This window comes from Myxine glutinosa, unplaced genomic scaffold (genome assembly GCF_964187855.1).
Source record: "Myxine glutinosa unplaced genomic scaffold, kmMyxGlut1.1 SCAFFOLD_1433, whole genome shotgun sequence".
Lineage (NCBI taxonomy): Eukaryota > Metazoa > Chordata > Myxini > Myxiniformes > Myxinidae > Myxine > Myxine glutinosa.
The window spans coordinates 21,372-45,000 of record NW_027617528.1 but is presented as its reverse complement, the minus strand read 5'-3'; the positions used below and the strand labels follow the sequence as shown (position 1 = coordinate 45,000).

General features: G+C 45.0%; 1 protein-coding gene across 1 annotated transcript in view; it reads left to right on the top strand.

Annotated features, from left to right (window-relative positions):
* Window positions 1-23,629, top strand: part of LOC144888233 (prominin-1-A-like) — a gene marked incomplete at its 3' end in the record, with an annotated part of 40,563 nt that overhangs the window by 2,101 nt on the left and 14,833 nt on the right. Inside the window, exon 3 of the mRNA XM_078769144.1 lies at window positions 23,160-23,209. Coding sequence (XP_078625270.1) covers window positions 23,160-23,209 — 50 coding nt within the window. The remainder of the gene's footprint in view (window positions 1-23,159; window positions 23,210-23,629) is intronic.

Here is a 23,629-nt window from a genome sequence, read left to right as displayed (position 1 = left end):
TGAGTAGGCAGACATCAAGGAGGAAAAGAGGAAGAAGAAGATTGTATTTAATAAATAAAACATGAATGCTTGGGTTTTATTCATAGTTTTATCTCTATTCCAAGACGACTTTGATGTGATGAAATATTCCTATAAATATTGGGATTGGCGGAATAAGAAAAACGTTAATATGGATCGTTCATTTTCAGATCTACTGTTGATGTACACGCATCCCAGGGACGCTCTGCGTTGTCAAATGGTCGCTCGGTCTTGTTTAGAATTTCACGGAACATTCATGAAGATTTTCGCTTCATACTGATCTGTGGATTTGAATCGTGAATGTGTGATTGAATGAATAATCCTAAAATCCACGGTTTGGACAGATGGGGACAACCTTGCAGGATTACTGTCACCTCCACTTAATGTCCTCGTACGGAGCCCTCAAGGTTAGCGAAGGGTTTACACCTATTCGGTGTAAATAACACCATTTTTGTCAATTTCTACCTCTACCACCGAAGGCAGATGAACGTTATATTTTCACCCCTGTCTATCTGTTTGGCTTTGAGCAGGATATCTTAAAAAGTTGTGGACGATTCGGACGGACGGACTTTTTGATGGACAGGTTGGGTGTGTGACTACGACAAAACGATTAGATTTTGGTGAAGATCTGGATCTTGATCTGGATTCTAGAATTAGGTAAGTGATTCATTCGTCTCTTCACCATTGAGAGATGGGGCCAAAAACGATATATAGCATTATTTTTTAGCTCACCTGGAACGAAGTTCAGGGGAGCTTATGTGATGTTTGTCAGTCCGTCAGTCCGTCAGTCCGGCAGTCCGTCAATCCATCCGTCAGTTTGTCAATCCATCCATCCGTCAGTCTGTCCATCCATCTGTCAGTCCGTCAATCCATCCATCTGTCAGTCCGTCAATCCATCCGTCAGTCCGTCAATCCGTCTGTCAGTCCGTCAATCCATCCAACCGTCAGTCTGTCAATCCGTCAATCCGTCCGTCAGTCCGTCAGCCCGTCAATCCGTCCGTCTGTCCATAAACACTTGAAACTTCTTCTCCGAAACTGCTGATGGGATTGTGACCAAATTTGGCTCAAAATGATATTTGTTGTGTTGTGACTAAAGTTTGTTTATGGCATTAAAAGAAATCGGCGTCAAAGGGGGTTTACTGGGGTCAACGTGGATCCAGATTCACCCCCCCCCCCTCCCAAAAATAGGTATTTGCTTTCTTCTGTGAAACTACACACACAATTTTGATGAAACTTCATCACAACCTTCATCATCCGTGATGTACCAATGTTTGTTCAAGGCATTGGAAAAATTGGGTTCTGAGGAGGTACATGGGGTGGGGTTGGGAGGGGTTGGGGGGTTGCCCCCCAAAATAGGTATTTGTTTGTTTAAAGTCTTATGATTATGTTGGTATGATTCTACATGCTGCCCTGTCTTCTAGCAACCATTGAAATTGGTGTAAAATACCTTTAGTCAATGCAGTATACTGTTTACTCTACCGTGAGCGCCAGGGGTATTGCTCCTTTGTTTCAAAGTGTTATAGACAGATTCGGCCGAAACTTGGTGGATGATTTGGGTAGGAGACGAGAACAAGCCCGTTATAATTTGTTTAAGGTCCAGATCCATGGCTTATTATTCAGACATGTTTTAACATCTCCACAAGGGGTGAAGGAATCGACAGATGACGTGACGTATTGTACTCGGTGGTGACTGTCACCCTCATATCCACCGACCCGGATGAATCCATGAATACATTCCAATCTGTACATTCAAAACATGCCGCACATCCTTGGTAGTATCCGTGCTCCAAACATGACTTTTCTTGGTAACCTCTTTGCACCTTTTCAGTTCCTTCCTATAAGATGGAAGCAAATTCATGTTATTGTGGGTCGGAGTTTACCAGTTGAGGACAAGCCTTTTAGGAATGTTGGAGTGGTATAAATCCAAATGTTGCATCATTTCGTGTATGTTGCGGATGAAGTTTAATGAATGTCGGTAATGCGGTGTCCAGTCTGTGCTGATTAAAATCTCCAAATTTTGGCTAAATCTGGTGATAAAGCCTCAACATCATGAACCTTGGAAGAAGTATTCATTTGCTGTAGTTACATTGGCCAAATGGTGGAATGTAGGTGGGCAACAAAAACCTGGTTGGAAGTTGAAGCCTAACAACAAACTATTCGTAATCTGGCATGCATACCTTGTCCTTCACTTACCTCCACAAAATTTTCCAGAAGCCTCCGTTCACCGCTCACAATTTTATTTTATTTTTGTGGACATGGCACATCTGGGGTTACCTACGTCGGTTAAAGGACATTGTGTGAGTTGACGAGTTGGTGGGTTGCAAGTTTCAAAGACAAGGAAACGAAATAGATCAAGATCAGGTGTAGCCCAGGTAGCATTCTCTTGGTGGAAGAAAAGGCAAACTTTATTTACCATTTGAGGGACCTCCATTTCAATGGTAAGGAATTTCACCATAAATATGGATGGTAACTTGCACCATAAATATGGATGGTAACTTGGACCATAAATATGGATGGTAACTTGGACCATAAATATGGATGGTAACTTGGACCATAAATATGGATGGTAACTTGGACCATAAATATGGATGGTAACTTTGACCATAAATATTGTCGTGCGACTCCAGTTAACACCAGAGACCGCGGATAGGCCTAAACGGATTTATTCGGAGGCAACAACCAATACGGATTTTACTATGGTCGTGCGGGAGGAAGAAGGAAAATGGAAGCTGTGGTAAATGCACGTACCTGTGGAAGGCGAACAAACTCAAACGGTAAACAAGATTTTAAAGGAATGGAAAATAATACAAGGGTTTATTGAAATAAGAATCGGGACAGAGAAACGCGACGATAATCAAATGAATGAATGAATGAATGATCGTTTTAAGGCCATTTTCCCCGCTGGAGCAGGGGTTAGCCTTGCGGGCCCCATGACAATCATGGTTCCCTGTTTGAGGCAATGTTTTTATGGCCGGATGCCCTTCCTGGCACCAACCCTTAGTCGCCTCTTATGATGCGCAGGGATATGGTGTACCTATTCGAAACCGGGGTACACACCGGGATCATTCATCCCAGCAAGCTGGTACTCAATTTGCTGACCTCAGAAGGATGACAGGCTGAGTCAACCCCCCTGATGTTAATTCAGCGATCGACTGGGATTCAAACCCAGGATCCTGGGATCCCAAGCCGACACCCTAACCGCTAAGCCAACACCAGGTGACGATAATCAAATAATGTAATTAAATTGGGATCCCACACACCGGACTCAGAAACGAACAAAGGAGGATGAATTACAAAAAGAATTGTCTCGTCCTGGTGTGTAAAATGGTGCGTGCGGCCTTATCTGTCCCTTGTCTTGTCTTGTCCGCCGTCCAACTCGGCTCCGTTTGGCCCCGATGCACCCACGAGGTCCCTCGCTCCAGCACCACAGCACCGAGCACCGCTCCAAGCACAAGCACCGCTTCAAGCACCACGAGGTCCCACAGCAGGAAAAGCACTGCGCGTCCAACGCAGGCTAGCGGCTCCAAGCGAGGTCGATCTTCACACACGATCGGCCTGCCACGTCCCAATCAGCTCTCCCGAAACAAACATGCAAGAAGCAAGCGAACTCCACTCGAGCTATGACTCAACTCAACTCGGGCTGCGCAAGACGAAGCGCCGGATGTCCAAAAAGGGCGAGCTGCGCAAACAAGAGCACGAACCGCAAGAGAGCAAGAGAGAAAATGTCCTTTGGCGTGCCCTTAAATAACCTTCTCGCGGTGGTGACGTCAGCCCCGGCGCGCCACCCAATCAGTGCCCTCCACCGACTCGCCGGCTGGAGGTCCACGCCTACTGCGCTGCCCCTTCACTCGTTCCCTGTTCCATGGTCATAGCGCGTGGCACTTGATGTGGCTAGGCCTGTCGGAGGTGTAATTGGCAGCGGCCATCATCGGTGGTGCCCCGGCCTGGTTTCCTTGCCTGTTCGTCTTTCAAAGTCATGTCAGGGAAGGGAATTATTCAGTGTTGCACTAGGGATCTAACTACATGTCTATGTTCATGTGCATTGCCATAAGGGACAAAGGTTTAGCTACCAGGTGTGACACACAGGGGCGCCACTCTTTAATCACTACGCTACTTATCACTCGAACATCCTGGTATGCTCACAGGTATACTCTTAACCGACAAAACGCCTACACAGGAAACTTATTACAGGGCAGATTCCTTACCGCGACAGACGAAGCATGTTACCTACACAGATCTATCTGGCTCTACATATCACTACCCTACCGACATAACAATATGGATGGTAACTTGGACCATAAATATGGATGGTAACTTGCACCATAAATATGGATGGTAACTTGCACCATAAATATGGATGGTAACTTGCACCATGAATATGGATGGTAACTTGCACCATAAAAATGGATTGTAACTTGCACCATAAAAATGGATTGTAACTTGGACCATAAATATGGATGGTAACTTGCACCATAAATATGGATGGTAACTTGCACCATAAATATGGATGGTAACTTGCACCATAAATATGGATGGTAACTTGCACCATAAAAATGGATTGTAACTTGCACCATGAATATGGATGGTAACTTGCACCATAAATATGGATGGTAACTTGCACCATAAATATGGATGGTAGCTTCCACCATAAATATGGATGGTAACTTCCACCATAAATATGGATGGTAACTTGCACCATAAATATGGATGGTAACTTGCACCATAAATATGGATGGTAACTTGCACCATAAATATGGATGGAAACTTGCACCATAAATATGGATGGTAATTTGCACCATAAATATGGATGGTAACTTTCACCATAAATATGGATGGTAACTTGCACCATAAATATGGATGGTAACTCTTGCCATAAATATGGATGGTAACTTGCCTTACCCACCAATTAAACCTTGTGATCAAGGCCCTCGTCCTGGATGAGGGAGTAGATGCTCGTTTAGCTTGGTAAGGTAAGACCAAGCCAATAACTTTCCAGTAACATGATCCAATAACTTTCGTTCTCTGTATTCCCAGGCTTTTCACCCATAGCCTACTTCCTTGTGTAAATCTCAACTCAAAAAAAACAAAAAAAAAACATTTCCTTCTCTGTTCTCATTCGTTTATTCATTCTTATTCGTTCATTCGTTCTTCGACCACGTGTTTCTCCCCCATTTCCCCAGATAGTTTTCACTGTTATTAACCTTCAATGTTTACACTTTCCCCTCAAGTTATGTATTCCGTCATATTTTATAACACCTTTTTCTTCTTCTTCTTTAAAAGGCTGCTTTCGACTTGCTCACCAAATCAATTCATCCCAAAAAAAATATCCATCTCCTATTGTGCCTTTTTTCTACATTCCCTAAACTCTCCTGCACTCCATCCTCCATCCAGCGTCCTTAAACGTATTTTTAACTCGAAGGTCACAAGAAACTCATTTTGCAATAAATGTTCGTTTCCCATAAATCGTACACTTTCTAAAATCCAATCTCACCCCTCCCCTCCAAATCTTCCCCATCACCCCTCCCCTCCAAATCTTCCCCATCACCCATCCCTTTCAAATCTCCCCCCTTGCCCCCTCCCTCCTAAACTACCCCCTCACCCCTCCCCGCCAAGACGCCCCCTCGCCCCTCCCCTCCTAGACTCCTGCCTCACCCCTCCCCTCCAAATCTCCCCCATATCCCATCCCTTTCAAATCCCTCCCCTTGTCCCTTCCCTCCCAAACTCCCCCCTCACCCCTCCCCTTCAAATCTCCCCACCCTCATTGCTTCTCAATTTCCCCCCTCTCACTCCCCCTCCTCAAAGCGTCCTCCCCGCTTCTTCCCCCGTCCAACTCTCACCTCCATCTCCCCCAACCTTCTGCCTCGCTCTTCCCCCTCCTCAAATAACACCTCATTGTGCCTCACCCAATCACCATCAAACCTTTTGTCCGCCCCATCCTTCCCTTTCTCCGAGCTATTCTGAAATCTCTGACACACCTTCAACAGCTCTCCCTACCTCTTCCACCTCTTCCACATCTTACCCTACCCCTCCTCCCCCCTGTTCTGTATCTGATGCTCCCCCTTCCTCTTCATTAACGGTATGGACCTCAAACATCCGGGGCCTTCGTTCAAACTGAACTGATCTCTCCATACAGGTTGCTTCTGTCAAACCAGACGTGATCTGCTTAACAGAAACTTTCCTCCTTTATGATGTCTCTGTTTCCTTAGTATCTCTCCCGGGCTACTCCCTCCTCCGGTATGATAGACCTGAGCCTCGTCCTGGAGGCGGGGTTGCTATCTTTATCAAAAACTCTCTTCCTCACTCGCCCTGCACTGCACTCTCTCCACCTCACCCCCAAGAATACCTCTGGCTATGGCTTCCCCTTCGCTCCCACCTCTTGTTCATATGTGTGTTGTACCGTCCACCAAACAGTGATGACTCCATCTACATCTCGCTGTCTGATAATATGGACCAACCTCTATCTACTCATCCCAACTCTCTCTTCCTCATATGTGGTGATTTCAACTGTCATCATGCCAGTTGGCTGGGTGTGGGTACCTCTCTCACCAGCCATGGCTCCTCAGCAAAGGACTTATGCGACTCACTGGGACTGACACAATCTGTCAATGTCCCGACCCGGATCTCAGTCAACGGAACATCTTCTCTTCTGGACTTGGTTATGACTAACTTCCCTGAAAATATCTGCTGCTCTTCTTCTGCTCCAATCGGATCATCTGATCATGTCCTTGTTAAAGTGGACATCTCTCTGACCATCCTCAGGGGGCCTGCTCAGCGTCGACGAGTCTGGCATTTCACTCAGGCCAACTGGCACGGTCTTCAAGCAGCCATCAATCATCTGGACTGGTCTCCCATCTCAACACCTCTGACATCAACTCATCCTGGGAATTCTTCCAAAGTATATTGCTCTCTCTCATGCACAGATTTATCCCATCTCGTCTTCAGTTGTCATACCCTTCCTCCCGTCCATGGTACACGGAATCTTGTGGTGAGGCTGTTGCCCAGAAACAACTTGCCTTCGTCTCCTGGAAAGCAAATCCAACGGAAGGAAATCTCATTTCCTTTCACAAAGCCCGAAACAAGTGTGTGTCCACCCTCAGGAGAGCCAGGAAACAATATCTCTCCGTTCTCAAGACCGAACTCTCTTATCTGTCTCCCTCTTCCAAATCCTGGTGGCGTCTGGTCAAATCCGTTTCTGGTGTTTGTTCCCCCTCCATCCCCTCCCTTACCTCAAACGGCTACACAGCTGACTCCGCACGTGAAAAAGCTGAATGCCTCAACTCTGTGTTTGCCTCTAAATCTTGTGTCCCAAACCCATCCCTCTCTGTACCCACCATACCCAGTCGTACCCTGCTGCTCCTGGACTCTGTGTCCTTTCCTCCTGACAAGGTGGAAAAGTTTCTGTCAACCCTCGACTCTGATTCTGCAACTGGACCCGACGGCATCAGCCCACGGGTCCAAAAATCCTGCTCTGCTGCTCTATCTCACCCTCTCTCTGTTCTCTTCACCCTCTCTTTTGCTCAAGGTCAACTGCCATCTGCTTGGAAATCAGCCAACATCACCGCTTTGCACAAAAAAGGTGCAAAACAGATCCTAGCAACTACAGACCAATCAGCCTTCTCCCAATTATCAGCAAAGTCATGGAATCCATCATTGCTTCGGATATGAAATCTTTCCTCTTCTCCAATGGCTTGATCTCTGATCATCAATTTGGTTTCAGACCAGGTCCCTCTACTCTGGACATGCTGCTTCTGCTGTCTCAACAATGGATGGAGGTCCTCAATGCCAAACAGGAAATTAGAGCTGTCTCCCTCGACATATCACGTGCCTTCGACATGGTCTGGCACCCCGCTCTGCTCACCAAACTCTCCTCCTTTGGTATCCATGGAAATCTCCACGCATGGCTGGCGGACTTCCTCTCTCGTCGTAGTCAACGTGTGGCCCTGAATGGGTTTCTCTCATCTCCTCTTCCTGTTCAGGCTGGAGTTCCCCAAGGCAGTGTTCTGGGCCCCGTGCTTTTTCTGGTCTTCATCAATGATCTCTCTGACTCTCTTGACAATCCTCTCTATCTCTTTGCTGATGACTCCACTCTCTGCCGCTCCATTGCTCTTCCCTCAGATCGGCAGTCTGCAGCCTCCTCACTCTCTGAAGACTTGGACAAAATCACAGACTGGTCAAACAAGTGGAACATGTCTTTCAATCCTGACAAATCTCACACTCTTACTATGTCTCTCCGAAAAGATCGACTGGACAACCCTCCCATCTACTTTCTCAACAATCCTCTTCAAGAAGTTCTGTCGCTCAAGCTTTTGGGTCTCACTATCTGCCATGATCTTTCTTGGGAAAACCACATTTCCAAGCTGGCCTCCAAAGCCAGTCGCCGACTGGGCATCCTCAGTCGTGCGAAGTCCTTCCTCGGCACACCTGAGCTCCTCACCACATACAAGGCTTTCATCCGCAGCTCAATGGAATACTGTTCTCCCCTATGGTCCGGTGCTCCTGCCTCACACCTAGCTCGGCTTCACGCTGTTGAAACCAAAGCTTTCAGAATTATTGTAATCTCCCGCGATGAAGCTATTTCTGAGGGCCTTTCACTCACTCACCGCAGGCAGGTAGGTGGTCTTTCTGTCTTCTACCGACTCCTCTCCGGCCTTGCACCCCCAGCTCTCTCTGCTCTGTCCCCCAAATATTCCTACAGGTCGCACAAGATCTGCCAGCAACCCTCTGATGGTTAAACTGCCGAAATCTCGGCTCTCTGCTCACCTTCACTCTTTCATTCCTCTTTTCTCCCGCCTCTGGAACAAACTCCCTCACTCCCTTCAATCCCACTCCTCCCTCCAGGTCTTTAAAACAGCTGTTCACCACCATCTCTTATCTTCCCCCATCCAAAGCCTTGATCTTTTCTACCCCCGTTAATTCACCCCAGATCCACCTTGTTTGAAATTCCAACTTCTTTCCTGGAAGTCCTGGCAGTGTCCATATGTTTTATACCTCTCCCACCGCCCCCTTCCCATGCCCCCCCCCCCCCAAAGCCCTCGCCCTCTCTCAGATCTCTCGATGTCTCCATGTCTCTCGGTCCCTGCTCTCAAATGTTGTGTTTGTGTCCTTCCCCCTCTCTCCCCATCTTGTCTACCGCTCCCGATGTTATATGTTTTATGTGTCGGTTTGTCTTTCTGTGTGATTAATGTTCGCTCTTTCACGAGCCTCGATCTTGTATACAAAAAAAAAAAAAAAATAAGACACCAAAACTTTCGTCCATCCCTGTTTCAAGGAAATGTTAAAGCAGCTGTTCCATCTCGTATCGTTTCTGCTGAATGTTTCAAGATCACGTGCTGTCAAATTCCCCTAATCTATGAGTTGCAGGGGACAACCGTGCCCAGAATTGTACACTTTGCCACTGAATATAACACGACAACAAAACCTCTCGGTCACTAAAGACTAATTTTATGATAAAGCAACAGTGTGATCCTGAAGTATAGAATCTATGATATAATGCAAACCGTGGTGTCTCTCCGTGCGTTTGTCTGTCTCCTGTTTACGATGCCCGTTTCCGGCACTGCATTTGAAAGACTCGACATTCACTTTTTAAATACCACGACAACAGGCATGATTTAATAAGATGCCAACGTTTATTTTATAAGCAGGATATTTTGTCCTCTTTTTAGACAAATTGAACCCCCGCCTCCTGATGTTGCACCACCATTTCGCAGTCGGCGGTACAAGTAGCACAGAGTTGAAGCAAGAGTGCAACACAATTAACCTTTTTAAAGTCCATGAAATAATATCGATTGATAGATTAACTTAATCTTTTCCCGTCACTGGGGACGGATACTTTTGCTTGTGAATAATAATTTGGAAATTGTTGTTCCTTCTTTATTTCTCATATGTTAACGAACCCAACAAAGTGAAGTCCAGAAAGTTATAATCTCAGTTACTCAAAACTTCAGTCGTGGGTGATGTAGATCATCTATATAATAATATGTTTATGCTGTTTTTTTGTTTGTTTGTTTGTGTGTCTTTTGACGAAGAAAGGGTGGGGATGGGGCGTATAATTGGGGGGGGGGGGGTGGAGAGTTGAGCACTTGATGAAGAAAGGGGAAGGGAGGACAGAATTGTGGTGGGGGTGGCAGAGAGGTAACACAGTCGTGGTTGAGGAGAGGGGGGCGAGTTAGGGATTTGAGATATACGGATCCCTGCTAGTTTATGATGACTCTTTAATGCATTGAACAATAATGGTGACAATTGGCATGCATTGGCCATCTCTTATATAAAGAGACCCTCGGATCTTTTGCATCCACCAGTTCATGCTGTATACGGCATTCGAAAAGTTGTAGCAACAAGATGCATGCAACGGTCCAAGACACACCAAAAAAGTATAGTGAGATGTATCTCTTTAGTGCTTTGTCCGAAGACAGGTTGGAAGCAACAGCTTGGAAGCAAGACGTGGTGGTTCGTATGCAGCCTGTGGCTGCTGTTTGCATCACTGCTGGGAGCCTGCCTGTGCCGCTGATGCAATTCCCCCCCCATTACCAGTGAGCTGGTACTCATTTTGCCGACCTCGGAAGGATGACTGGCTGAGTCAAACCACCTCGTGTTATTTCATTGGCAGGACAGGGACTCAAACTCAAGACCTTAAGATCTTAAGACAGCCACCTTAACGGTTAAGCCAACACCAGGCTTTTTAAATGTACATGTATGTTGAAAAAACAGTTGCTGTGTCTTGATAAGTATCTCATTTTCATAACATATATTCAATGTACGCATGGCGGACGGGCTACAAGCTTGCTATCTCGTCTGAAGGATGGCACACTCAATTATTGCTTTTGGGAAAAATAATGCAAGCATTGTTCCGGTAACGAACCAACAGCAAGATGAAATATATATTGAACAAATAGGGGGTTAAATAAGGAAAGAGGAGAAGGGGGAACAGTAACCTGCAAGTAAAAGCCTTGGGTTAGGCAGTATTAGTGGTAAAATTATCTATCTGCAATGTGAGAACAACTTGGACCTTGTGCTTCAGTCTTATCACAGGCTGATGCTGATGGAATGTGACCAAACTTGGCTAAAATGATATTTGGTATGTTGCAACTCAAGTTTGTTCATAGCATTAAAACATTGGGGTCTAAGAGGGTCTACCAGGGGTCAAAGTGGATCCATGTTTGACCCCCCACCCCCCCCCCCCCCAGAAAAATCCAGATATTAAGTGAAAAATCCAGATATGAAGTGAAAAATCCAGATATTAAGTGAAGAATCCAGATACGAAGTGAAAAATCCAGATATGAAGTGAAAAATCCAGATACGAAGTGAAAAATCCAGATACGAAGTGAAAAATCCAGACACGAAGTGTAAAATCCATATATGAAGTGAAAAATCCAGACACGAAGTGTAAAATCCATATATGAAGTGAAAAATCCAGATACGAAGTGAAAAATCCAGACACGAAGTGTAAAATCCATATATGAAGTGAAAAATCCAGACACGAAGTGTAAAATCCATATATGAAGTGAAAAATCCAGACACGAAGTGTAAAATCCATATATGAAGTGAAAAATCCAGATACGAAGTGAAAAATCCAGACACGAAGTGTAAAATCCATATATGAAGTGAAAAATCCAGACACGAAGTGTAAAATCCATATATGAAGTGAAAAATCCAGACACGAAGTGTAAAATCCATATATGAAGTGAAAAATCCAGACACGAAGTGTAAAATCCAGATACGAAGTGTAAAATCCAGTTATGAAGTGAAAAATCCATATATGAAGTGAAAAATCCAGTTATGAAGTGAAAAATCCAGATACGAAGTGAAAAATCCAGACACGAAGTGTAAAATCCATATATGAAGTGAAAAATCCAGACACGAAGTGTAAAATCCATATATGAAGTGAAAAATCCAGACACGAAGTGTAAAATCCATATATGAAGTGAAAAATCCAGATACGAAGTGAAAAATCCAGACACGAAGTGTAAAATCCATATATGAAGTGAAAAATCCAGTTATGTAGTGAAAAATCCAGTTATGAAGTGAAAAATCCAGTTATGAAATGAAAAATCCAGATATGAAGTGAAAAATCCAGTTATGAAGTGAAAAATCCAGTTATGAAGTGAAAAATCCAGTTATGAAGTGAAAAATCCATATATGAAGTGAAAAATCCATATATGAAGTGAAAAATCCAGTTATGAAGTGAAAAATCCAGTTATGAAGTGAAAAATCCAGTTATGAAGTGAAAAATCCAGTTATGAAGTGAAAAATCCATATATGAAGTGAAAAATCCAGTTATGAAGTGAAAACTCCAGATATGAAGTGAAAAATCCAGACACGAAGTGTAAAATCCATATATGAAGTGAAAAATCCAGTTATGAAGTGAAAAATCCAGTTATGAAGTGAAAAATCCAGTTATGAAGTGAAAAATCCATATATGAAGTGAAAAAACCAGTTATGAAGTGAAAAATCCATATATGAAGTGAAAAATCCAGTTATGAAGTGAAAAATCCGTATATGAAGTGAAAAATCCAGTTATGAAGTGAAAACTCCAGATATGAAGTGAAAAATCCAGATATGAAGTGAAAAATCCAGATATGAAGTGAAAAATCCATATATGAAGTGAAAAATCCATATATGAAGTGAAAAATCCAGATATGTAGTGTAAAATCCAGATATGAAGTGAAAAATCCAGATACGAAGTGAAAAATCCAGATATGAAGTGAAAAATCCAGATACGAAGTGAAAAATCCAGACACGAAGTGTAAAATCCATATATGAAGTGAAAAATCCAGACACGAAGTGTAAAATCCATATATGAAGTGAAAAATCCAGACACGAAGTGTAAAATCCATATATGAAGTGAAAAATCCAGATACGAAGTGAAAAATCCAGACACGAAGTGTAAAATCCATATATGAAGTGAAAAATCCAGTTATGTAGTGAAAAATCCAGTTATGAAGTGAAAAATCCAGTTATGAAGTGAAAAATCCATATATGAAGTGAAAAATCCAGTTATGAAGTGAAAAATCCAGTTATGAAGTGAAAAATCCATATATGAAGTGAAAAATCCAGTTATGAAGTGAAAACTCCAGATATGAAGTGAAAAATCCAGACACGAAGTGTAAAATCCATATATGAAGTGAAAAATCCAGTTATGAAGTGAAAAATCCAGTTATGAAGTGAAAAATCCAGTTATGAAGTGAAAAATCCATATATGAAGTGAAAAATCCAGATATGAAGTGAAAAATCCAGTTATGAAGTGAAAAATCCATATATGAAGTGAAAAATCCAGATATGAAATGAAAAATCCAGATATGAAGTGAAAAATCCAGTTATGAAGTGAAAAATCCAGTTCTGAAGTGAAAAATCCAGATATGAAGTGAAAAATCCAGATATGAAGTGATAAATCCAGATATGAAGTGAAAAATCCAGATATGAAGTGATAAATCCAGATATGAAGTGAAAAATCCAGATATGAAGTGATAAATCCAGATATGAAGCGAAGAATCCAGATATGAAGCGATAAATCCAGATATGAAGTGAAAAATCCAGATATGAAGTGATAAATCCAGATATGAAGTGAAAAATCCAGATATGAAGTGAAAAATCCAGATATGAAGTGATAAATCCAGATATGAAGTGAAAAATCCAGATATGACGTGAAAACTCCAGTAATGAAGTGAAAAATCCAGATATGAAGTGAAAAATCCAAATATTAAGTGAAGAATCCAGATATGAAGTGAAAAATCCAGATATGAAGTGATAAATCCAGATATGAAGTGAAAAATCCAGATATGAAGTGAAAAATTCAGACACAAAGTGTAAAATCCAGATATGAAGTGAAAAATCCAGATACGAAGTGAAAAATCGAGACACGAAGCGTAGAATCGAGACACGAAGCGTAAAATCCATATATGAAGTGAAAAATCCAGTTATGAAGTGAAAAATCCAGTTATGAAGTGAAAAATCCAGTTATGAAGTGAAAAATCCATATATGAAGTGAAAAATCCAGATATGAAGTGAAAAATCCATATATGAAGTGAAAAATCCAGTTTTGAAGTGAAAAATCCATATATGAAGTGAAAAATCCAGATATGAAGTGAAAAATCCAGTTATGAAGTGAAAAATGCAGATATGAAGTGAAAAATCCATATATGAAGTGAAAAATGCATATATGAAGTGGAAAATCCAGACGCGAAGTGGAAAATCCAGACGCGAAGTGAAAAATCCAGACGCGAAGTGAAAAATCCAGACGCGAAGTGTAAAATCCAGACGCGAAGTGTAAAATCCAGACGCGAAGTGTAAAATCCAGACGCGAAGTGTAAAATCCAGACGCGAAGTGTAAAATCCAGACGCGAAGTGTAAAATCCAGACGCGAAGTGTAAAATCCAGACGCGAAGTGTAAAATCCAGACGCGAAGTGTAAAATCCAGACGCGAAGTGTAAAATCCAGACGCGAAGTGTAAAATCCAGACGCGAAGTGTAAAATCCAGACGCGAAGTGTAAAATCCAGACGCGAAGTGTAAAATCCAGACGCGAAGTGTAAAATCCAGACGCGAAGTGTAAAATCCAGACGCGAAGTGTAAAATCCAGACGCGAAGTGTAAAATCCAGACGCGAAGTGTAAAATCCAGACGCGAAGTGTAAAATCCAGACGCGAAGTGTAAAATCCAGACGCGAAGTGTAAAATCCAGACGCGAAGTGTAAAATCCAGACGCGAAGTGTAAAATCCAGACGCGAAGTGTAAAATCCAGACGCGAAGTGTAAAATCCAGACGCGAAGTGTAAAATCCAGACGCGAAGTGTAAAATCCAGACGCGAAGTGTAAAATCCAGACGCGAAGTGTAAAATCCAGACGCGAAGTGTAAAATCCAGACGCGAAGTGTAAAATCCAGACGCGAAGTGTAAAATCCAGACGCGAAGTGTAAAATCCAGACGCGAAGTGTAAAATCCAGACGCGAAGTGTAAAATCCAGACGCGAAGTGTAAAATCCAGACGCGAAGTGTAAAATCCAGACGCGAAGTGTAAAATCCAGACGCGAAGTGTAAAATCCAGACGCGAAGTGTAAAATCCAGACGCGAAGTGTAAAATCCAGACGCGAAGTGTAAAATCCAGACGCGAAGTGTAAAATCCAGACGCGAAGTGTAAAATCCAGGCGCGAAGTGTAAAATCCAGGCGCGAAGTGTAAAATCCAGGCGCGAAGTGTAAAATCCAGGCGCGAAGTGTAAAATCCAGGCGCGAAGTGTAAAATCCAGGCGCGAAGTGTAAAATCCAGGCGCGAAGTGTAAAATCCAGGCGCGAAGTGTAAAATCCAGGCGCGAAGTGTAAAATCCAGGCGCGAAGTGTAAAATCCAGGCGCGAAGTGTAAAATCCAGGCGCGAAGTGTAAAATCCAGGCGCGAAGTGTAAAATCCAGGCGCGAAGTGTAAAATCCAGGCGCGAAGTGTAAAATCCAGGCGCGAAGTGTAAAATCCAGGCGCGAAGTGTAAAATCCAGGCGCGAAGTGTAAAATCCAGGCGCGAAGTGTAAAATCCAGGCGCGAAGTGTAAAATCCAGGCGCGAAGTGTAAAATCCAGGCGCGAAGTGTAAAATCCAGGCGCGAAGTGTAAAATCCAGGCGCGAAGTGTAAAATCCAGGCGCGAAGTGTAAAATCCAGGCGCGAAGTGTAAAATCCAGGCGCGAAGTGTAAAATCCAGGCGCGAAGTGTAAAATCCAGGCGCGAAGTGTAAAATCCAGGCGCGAAGTGTAAAATCCAGGCGCGAAGTGTAAAATCCAGGCGCGAAGTGTAAAATCCAGGCGCGAAGTGTAAAATCCAGGCGCGAAGTGTAAAATCCAGGCGCGAAGTGTAAAATCCAGGCGCGAAGTGTAAAATCCAGGCGCGAAGTGTAAAATCCAGGCGCGAAGTGTAAAATCCAGGCGCGAAGTGTAAAATCCAGGCGCGAAGTGTAAAATCCAGGCGCGAAGTGTAAAATCCAGGCGCGAAGTGTAAAATCCAGGCGCGAAGTGTAAAATCCAGGCGCGAAGTGTAAAATCCAGGCGCGAAGTGTAAAATCCAGGCGCGAAGTGTAAAATCCAGGCGCGAAGTGTAAAATCCAGGCGCGAAGTGTAAAATCCAGGCGCGAAGTGTAAAATCCAGGCGCGAAGTGTAAAATCCAGGCGCGAAGTGTAAAATCCAGGCGCGAAGTGTAAAATCCAGGCGCGAAGTGTAAAATCCAGGCGCGAAGTGTAAAATCCAGGCGCGAAGTGTAAAATCCAGGCGCGAAGTGTAAAATCCAGGCGCGAAGTGTAAAATCCAGGCGCGAAGTGTAAAATCCAGGCGCGAAGTGTAAAATCCAGGCGCGAAGTGTAAAATCCAGGCGCGAAGTGTAAAATCCAGGCGCGAAGTGTAAAATCCAGGCGCGAAGTGTAAAATCCAGGCGCGAAGTGTAAAATCCAGGCGCGAAGTGTAAAATCCAGGCGCGAAGTGTAAAATCCAGGCGCGAAGTGTAAAATCCAGGCGCGAAGTGTAAAATCCAGGCGCGAAGTGTAAAATCCAGGCGCGAAGTGTAAAATCCAGGCGCGAAGTGTAAAATCCAGGCGCGAAGTGTAAAATCCAGGCGCGAAGTGTAAAATCCAGGCGCGAAGTGTAAAATCCAGGCGCGAAGTGTAAAATCCAGGCGCGAAGTGTAAAATCCAGGCGCGAAGTGTAAAATCCAGGCGCGAAGTGTAAAATCCAGGCGCGAAGTGTAAAATCCAGGCGCGAAGTGTAAAATCCAGGCGCGAAGTGTAAAATCCAGGCGCGAAGTGTAAAATCCAGGCGCGAAGTGTAAAATCCAGGCGCGAAGTGTAAAATCCAGGCGCGAAGTGTAAAATCCAGGCGCGAAGTGTAAAATCCAGGCGCGAAGTGTAAAATCCAGGCGCGAAGTGTAAAATCCAGGCGCGAAGTGTAAAATCCAGGCGCGAAGTGTAAAATCCAGGCGCGAAGTGTAAAATCCAGGCGCGAAGTGTAAAATCCAGGCGCGAAGTGTAAAATCCAGGCGCGAAGTGTAAAATCCAGGCGCGAAGTGTAAAATCCAGGCGCGAAGTGTAAAATCCAGGCGCGAAGTGTAAAATCCAGGCGCGAAGTGTAAAATCCAGGCGCGAAGTGTAAAATCCAGGCGCGAAGTGTAAAATCCAGGCGCGAAGTGTAAAATCCAGGCGCGAAGTGTAAAATCCAGGCGCGAAGTGTAAAATCCAGGCGCGAAGTGTAAAATCCAGGCGCGAAGTGTAAAATCCAGGCGCGAAGTGTAAAATCCAGGCGCGAAGTGTAAAATCCAGGCGCGAAGTGTAAAATCCAGGCGCGAAGTGTAAAATCCAGGCGCGAAGTGTAAAATCCAGGCGCGAAGTGTAAAATCCAGGCGCGAAGTGTAAAATCCAGGCGCGAAGTGTAAAATCCAGGCGCGAAGTGTAAAATCCAGGCGCGAAGTGTAAAATCCAGGCGCGAAGTGTAAAATCCAGGCGCGAAGTGTAAAATCCAGGCGCGAAGTGTAAAATCCAGGCGCGAAGTGTAAAATCCAGGCGCGAAGTGTAAAATCCAGGCGCGAAGTGTAAAATCCAGGCGCGAAGTGTAAAATCCAGGCGCGAAGTGTAAAATCCAGGCGCGAAGTGTAAAATCCAGGCGCGAAGTGTAAAATCCAGGCGCGAAGTGTAAAATCCAGGCGCGAAGTGTAAAATCCAGGCGCGAAGTGTAAAATCCAGGCGCGAAGTGTAAAATCCAGGCGCGAAGTGTAAAATCCAGGCGCGAAGTGTAAAATCCAGGCGCGAAGTGTACAATCCAGGCGCGAAGTGTACAATCCAGGCGCGAAGTGTACAATCCAGGCGCGAAGTGTACAATCCAGGCGCGAAGTGTACAATCCAGGCGCGAAGTGTACAATCCAGGCGCGAAGTGTACAATCCAGGCGCGAAGTGTACAATCCAGGCGCGAAGTGTACAATCCAGGCGCGAAGTGTACAATCCAGGCGCGAAGTGTACAATCCAGGCGCGAAGTGTACAATCCAGGCGCGAAGTGTACAATCCAGGCGCGAAGTGTACAATCCAGGCGCGAAGTGTACAATCCAGGCGCGAAGTGTACAATCCAGGCGCGAAGTGTACAATCCAGGCGCGAAGTGTACAATCCAGGCGCGAAGTGTACAATCCAGGCGCGAAGTGTACAATCCAGGCGCGAAGTGTACAATCCAGGCGCGAAGTGTACAATCCAGGCGCGAAGTGTACAATCCAGGCGCGAAGTGTACAATCCAGGCGCGAAGTGTACAATCCAGGCGCGAAGTGTACAATCCAGGCGCGAAGTGTACAATCCAGGCGCGAAGTGTACAATCCAGGCGCGAAGTGTACAATCCAGGCGCGAAGTGTACAATCCAGGCGCGAAGTGTACAATCCAGGCGCGAAGTGTACAATCCAGGCGCGAAGTGTACAATCCAGGCGCGAAGTGTACAATCCAGGCGCGAAGTGTACAATCCAGGCGCGAAGTGTACAATCCAGGCGCGAAGTGTACAATCCAGGCGCGAAGTGTACAATCCAGGCGCGAAGTGTACAATCCAGGCGCGAAGTGTACAATCCAGGCGCGAAGTGTAAAATCCAGGCGCGAAGTGTAAAATCCAGGCGCGAAGTGTAAAATCCAGGCGCGAAGTGTAAAATCCAGGCGCGAAGTGTAAAATCCAGGCGCGAAGTGTAAAATCCAGGCGCGAAGTGTAAAATCCAGGCGCGAAGTGTAAAATCCAGGCGCGAAGTGTAAAATCCAGGCGCGAAGTGTAAAATCCAGGCGCGAAGTGTAAAATCCAGGCGCGAAGTGTAAAATCCAGGCGCGAAGTGTAAAATCCATGCGCGAAGTGTAAAATCCATGCGCGAAGTGTAAAATCCATGCGCGAAGTGTAAAATCCAGGCGCGAAGTGTAAAATCCAGGCGCGAAGTGTAAAATCCAGGCGCGAAGTGTAAAATCCAGGCGCGAAGTGTAAAATCCAGGCGCGAAGTGTAAAATCCAGGCGCGAAGTGTAAAATCCAGGCGCGAAGTGTAAAATCCAGGCGCGAAGTGTAAAATCCAGGCGCGAAGTGTAAAATCCAGGCGCGAAGTGTAAAATCCAGGCGCGAAGTGTAAAATCCAGGCGCGAAGTGTAAAATCCAGGCGCGAAGTGTAAAATCCAGGCGCGAAGTGTAAAATCCAGGCGCGAAGTGTAAAATCCAGGCGCGAAGTGTAAAATCCAGGCGCGAAGTGTAAAATCCAGGCGCGAAGTGTAAAATCCAGGCGCGAAGTGTAAAATCCAGGCGCGAAGTGTAAAATCCAGGCGCGAAGTGTAAAATCCAGGCGCGAAGTGTAAAATCCAGGCGCGAAGTGTAAAATCCAGGCGCGAAGTGTAAAATCCAGGCGCGAAGTGTAAAATCCAGGCGCGAAGTGTAAAATCCAGGCGCGAAGTGTAAAATCCAGGCGCGAAGTGTAAAATCCAGGCGCGAAGTGTAAAATCCAGGCGCGAAGTGTAAAAGCCAGGCGCGAAGTGTAAAATCCAGGCGCGAAGTGTAAAATCCAGGCGCGAAGTGTAAAAGCCAGGCGCGAAGTGTAAAATCCAGGCGCGAAGTGTAAAATCCAGGCGCGAAGTGTAAAATCCAGGCGCGAAGTGTAAAATCCAGGCGCGAAGTGTAAAATCCAGGCGCGAAGTGTAAAATCCAGGCGCGAAGTGTAAAATCCAGGCGCGAAGTGTAAAATCCAGGCGCGAAGTGTAAAATCCAGGCGCGAAGTGTAACATCGAGGCGCGAAGTGTAAGACCGAGGCGCGAAGTGTAAGACCCAGGCGCGAAGTGTAAGACCGAGGCGCGAAGTGTAAGACCCAGGCGCGAAGTGTAAGACCCAGGCGCGAAGTGTAAGACCCAGGCGCGAAGTGTAAGACCCAGGCGCGAAGTGTAAGACCCAGGCGCGAAGTGTAAGACCCAGGCGCGAAGTGTAAGACCCAGGCGCGAAGTGTAAGACCCAGGCGCGAAGTGTAAGACCCAGGCGCGAAGTGTAAGACCCAGGCGCGAAGTGTAAGACCCAGGCGCGAAGTGTAAGACCCAGGCGCGAAGTGTAAGACCCAGGCGCGAAGTGTAAGACCCAGGCGCGAAGTGTAAGACCCAGGCGCGAAGTGTAAGACCCAGGCGCGAAGTGTAAGACCCAGGCGCGAAGTGTAAGACCCAGGCGCGAAGTGTAAGACCCAGGCGCGAAGTGTAAGACCCAGGCGCGAAGTGTAAGACCCAGGCGCGAAGTGTAAGACCCAGGCGCGAAGTGTAAGACCCAGACGCGAAGTGTAAGACCCAGACGCGAAGTGTAAGACCCAGACGCGAAGTGTAAGACCCAGACGCGAAGTGTAAGACCCAGACGCGAAGTGTAAGACCCAGACGCGAAGTGTAAGACCCAGACGCGAAGTGTAAGACCCAGACGCGAAGTGTAAGACCCAGACGCGAAGTGTAAGACCCAGACGCGAAGTGTAAGACCCAGACGCGAAGTGTAAGACCCAGACGCGAAGTGTAAGACCCAGACGCGAAGTGTAAGACCCAGACGCGAAGTGTAAGACCCAGACGCGAAGTGTAAGACCCAGACGCGAAGTGTAAGACCCAGACGCGAAGTGTAAGACCCAGACGCGAAGTGTAAGACCCAGACGCGAAGTGTAAGACCCAGACGCGAAGTGTAAGACCCAGACGCGAAGTGTAAGACCCAGACGCGAAGTGTAAGACCCAGACGCGAAGTGTAAGACCCAGACGCGAAGTGTAAGACCCAGACGCGAAGTGTAAGACCCAGACGCGAAGTGTAAGACCCAGACGCGAAGTGTAAGACCCAGACGCGAAGTGTAAGACCCAGACGCGAAGTGTAAGACCCAGACGCGAAGTGTAAGACCCAGACGCGAAGTGTAAGACCCAGACGCGAAGTGTAAGACCCAGACGCGAAGTGTAAGACCCAGACGCGAAGTGTAAGACCCAGACGCGAAGTGTAAGACCCAGACGCGAAGTGAAAAATCCAGATATGAAGGCGGTTTTGTCTGCCGCAGATAGCAAGTTTGACAAACAGCAGCATTCAGTGTCAAATGCCTTGGATATGCCCAGGGAGACGTCCCTGGCCTCATGTTTGATGGGTTTATTAATTTATTTATTTTCTCTCTTTTTCGATTTGCATGCAAAACTGTGCTCTGACTATTGTATAACCTGAATTTCTGCATCACAACGACTGACTTGGTGACTATCCGCATTCGATAACTTTTTTAATTTTCAAGTGATTCTTCACAAATGAGAGATGGGACCAAGCGATATAGAGCATGATATTTCAAACAATATATGGACGGAATATGACAAAACTTGGTGGATGAGTTTGTTAGGTGACAAGAACAAGCCGATTCGATTTTGGTTCAGGTCCGGATCCAGACCCGACCTATCGGTGCGTTACACAACATCAACTGTTCAGCCTGGTGGAGGTATGCACTCTACCGAATGATGTTCTGTTCTAAATCTGTGTTTGCTACTGCTGGATGTTTCCCCATCCGGGATAGGTAACATTCCATCAAATATTTTGCTGGACATCCATCTCAGTTGGGCATTGCACAAGTTCTTTGACACGAATTTGAGTTGGTGTTAAAAAAGTTACATAAGGGAGACAATATTCCATGATGTTGGTAACTTGTCATCAGAAGCTCCTCTCAACATTGGGGAAGTGAAACAATTAATCAGTTGGTTAGGAAAAAAAATAAAACGCCTTAATAAATATTACGTAACAATTGGCACTAGAAGTTTGTACATATAAACTTTGAAGTATAATATAAAATAAACTTTATTTCCTCATTGCTGCTCTAATAGTAATTGTGTGTGTACACGCGTTTGTGTGTGCACGTGTGTGTGTGTGTATGTGTTGTGTGTGGGCGTTTGTGTGTGTGTGTGTGTGTGTGTGTGTGTGTGTGTGTGTGTGTGTGTGTGTGTGTGTGTGTGTGTGTGTGTGTGTGTGTGTGTGTGTGTGTGTGTGTGTGTGTGTGTGTGTGTGTGTGTGCTGTATTTAGAATTCCTTGACCTTAAAAACATATACCTATAGTAACTTAAAATCTTCCACTGGGAGAGGATGGGCGAGTAGCAAGTGATGTTTTGAAGGGTGTATCATTGTGCTGTGTTTAATAATTAACGATGTATGCTGTTGTTGTTGTTGTTGTTGTTGTTGTTGTTGAACTACTCATTTGTCTTATGGCCACCCTGTGTGAGCCTCTGAGAAGCAATCGGGGCTCTCCCAGCTCCCATGGTTGCGTCGAGTTCAGTACACCTTTGGTTTGAAGATGATCCTGATCATTGTTCAGTGGAAGTTGGAAGCGATTGTAATTGGGAACCTAAACTTTGGATCCGTCTTATAGAAACTTGTACTCTATAGTGCAGGTCCACTTACTTTTCAGGGGCTCTTATGTCTACCGAACAAGGGTTCATTCAGGAAACATTTACACTCACTAACTTAACTTTTTGGGGGGATGGAAGTTGTAGGATGGGGGGAGAGTGGAGGGAGAGGAGCTGTAATCTGATGCATTGTTGGTAATCCTTTTGTGTGAATGAGGTCTGTGATGGTTTGGAGTTCTGTGCTGTACATGTGGAGCAGGTCTGGTGGGCTTATTGGCTGCCTCCTGCGTGTTTCCTTTTCCTGCTTCCGTCCTTTACAGCCCTCCTGCCAACCTATCCCTGCGCTATAAAGAGTTTTTTTTTGTTTTTACCACCCAAGTGTTTCCTGTTCACACCCTGAGTACAACTGCTAGTCGTCAACTCGTTCGTCCAGAAGTTCAAGAGTGCATTGACGTCAAACACTGACATACCTATCGGATTATTATAGCATGATGTATCTGCAGTGACATCATCGTACTTGCACCTGCCGCTTTTTTCCATGCAAAACGATGCTAGATATCTATCAAAGAGCTAAGTTGGAGGCACCGACTCTATCGTACTTTGCATGTACTTTGCATGTACTTTGCATGTACTTTGCATGATGCATTAACAAACTTTTAGAAATTCCTGGACAAGTTATGTGTGAGCTTGTTTCAAAGGTACACTATGAATTATTTGAAAACAAGTTTTGTGACTGTTACCAATTCTGATTTATTATTATTATTATTATTATTATTATTATTATTATTATTATTATTATTATTAATGGTTCTTTGTTTCCTTTTAGAACTGTTCTCGAGTATGATTCCGAATGTTCAGCAAGATCAAGTTAATCAGGTGAGAATCTTGCCAGTTTGTTGTCCTGCTGCTTCTACTCGTAATGGGGAAGGTTGCTTCGTGTCTGCTTTTGAGGGTCTATACTGATCATCGGGTTGCTTTTCCTTGCATGCGACATCTTTGATTGATTTCACCTTTGTTTCTCTTTTCTTCTTCTTCTGAGCAGCCTTTGTCTAAGCAATCTGCTTTTGATCTCTCGCTCTTTGAGAACCCAATGCTCGTGTTGCGGATTATAAAGGTAACGTTTTGCTTCGTTTTGTGTCCTTTTTCAAAAGCACCTCACCACAGTGGTTAAATGATTCCTTGTACTCGCTTGTAATTTCTGCCTTGCTGCCAAAGCAGCGTCTACAACATGCAATTACACAGGCGATCGCTTTGTGTTCCAGTGGGTGATGCAGTATAATGATGCTTCATATTTTT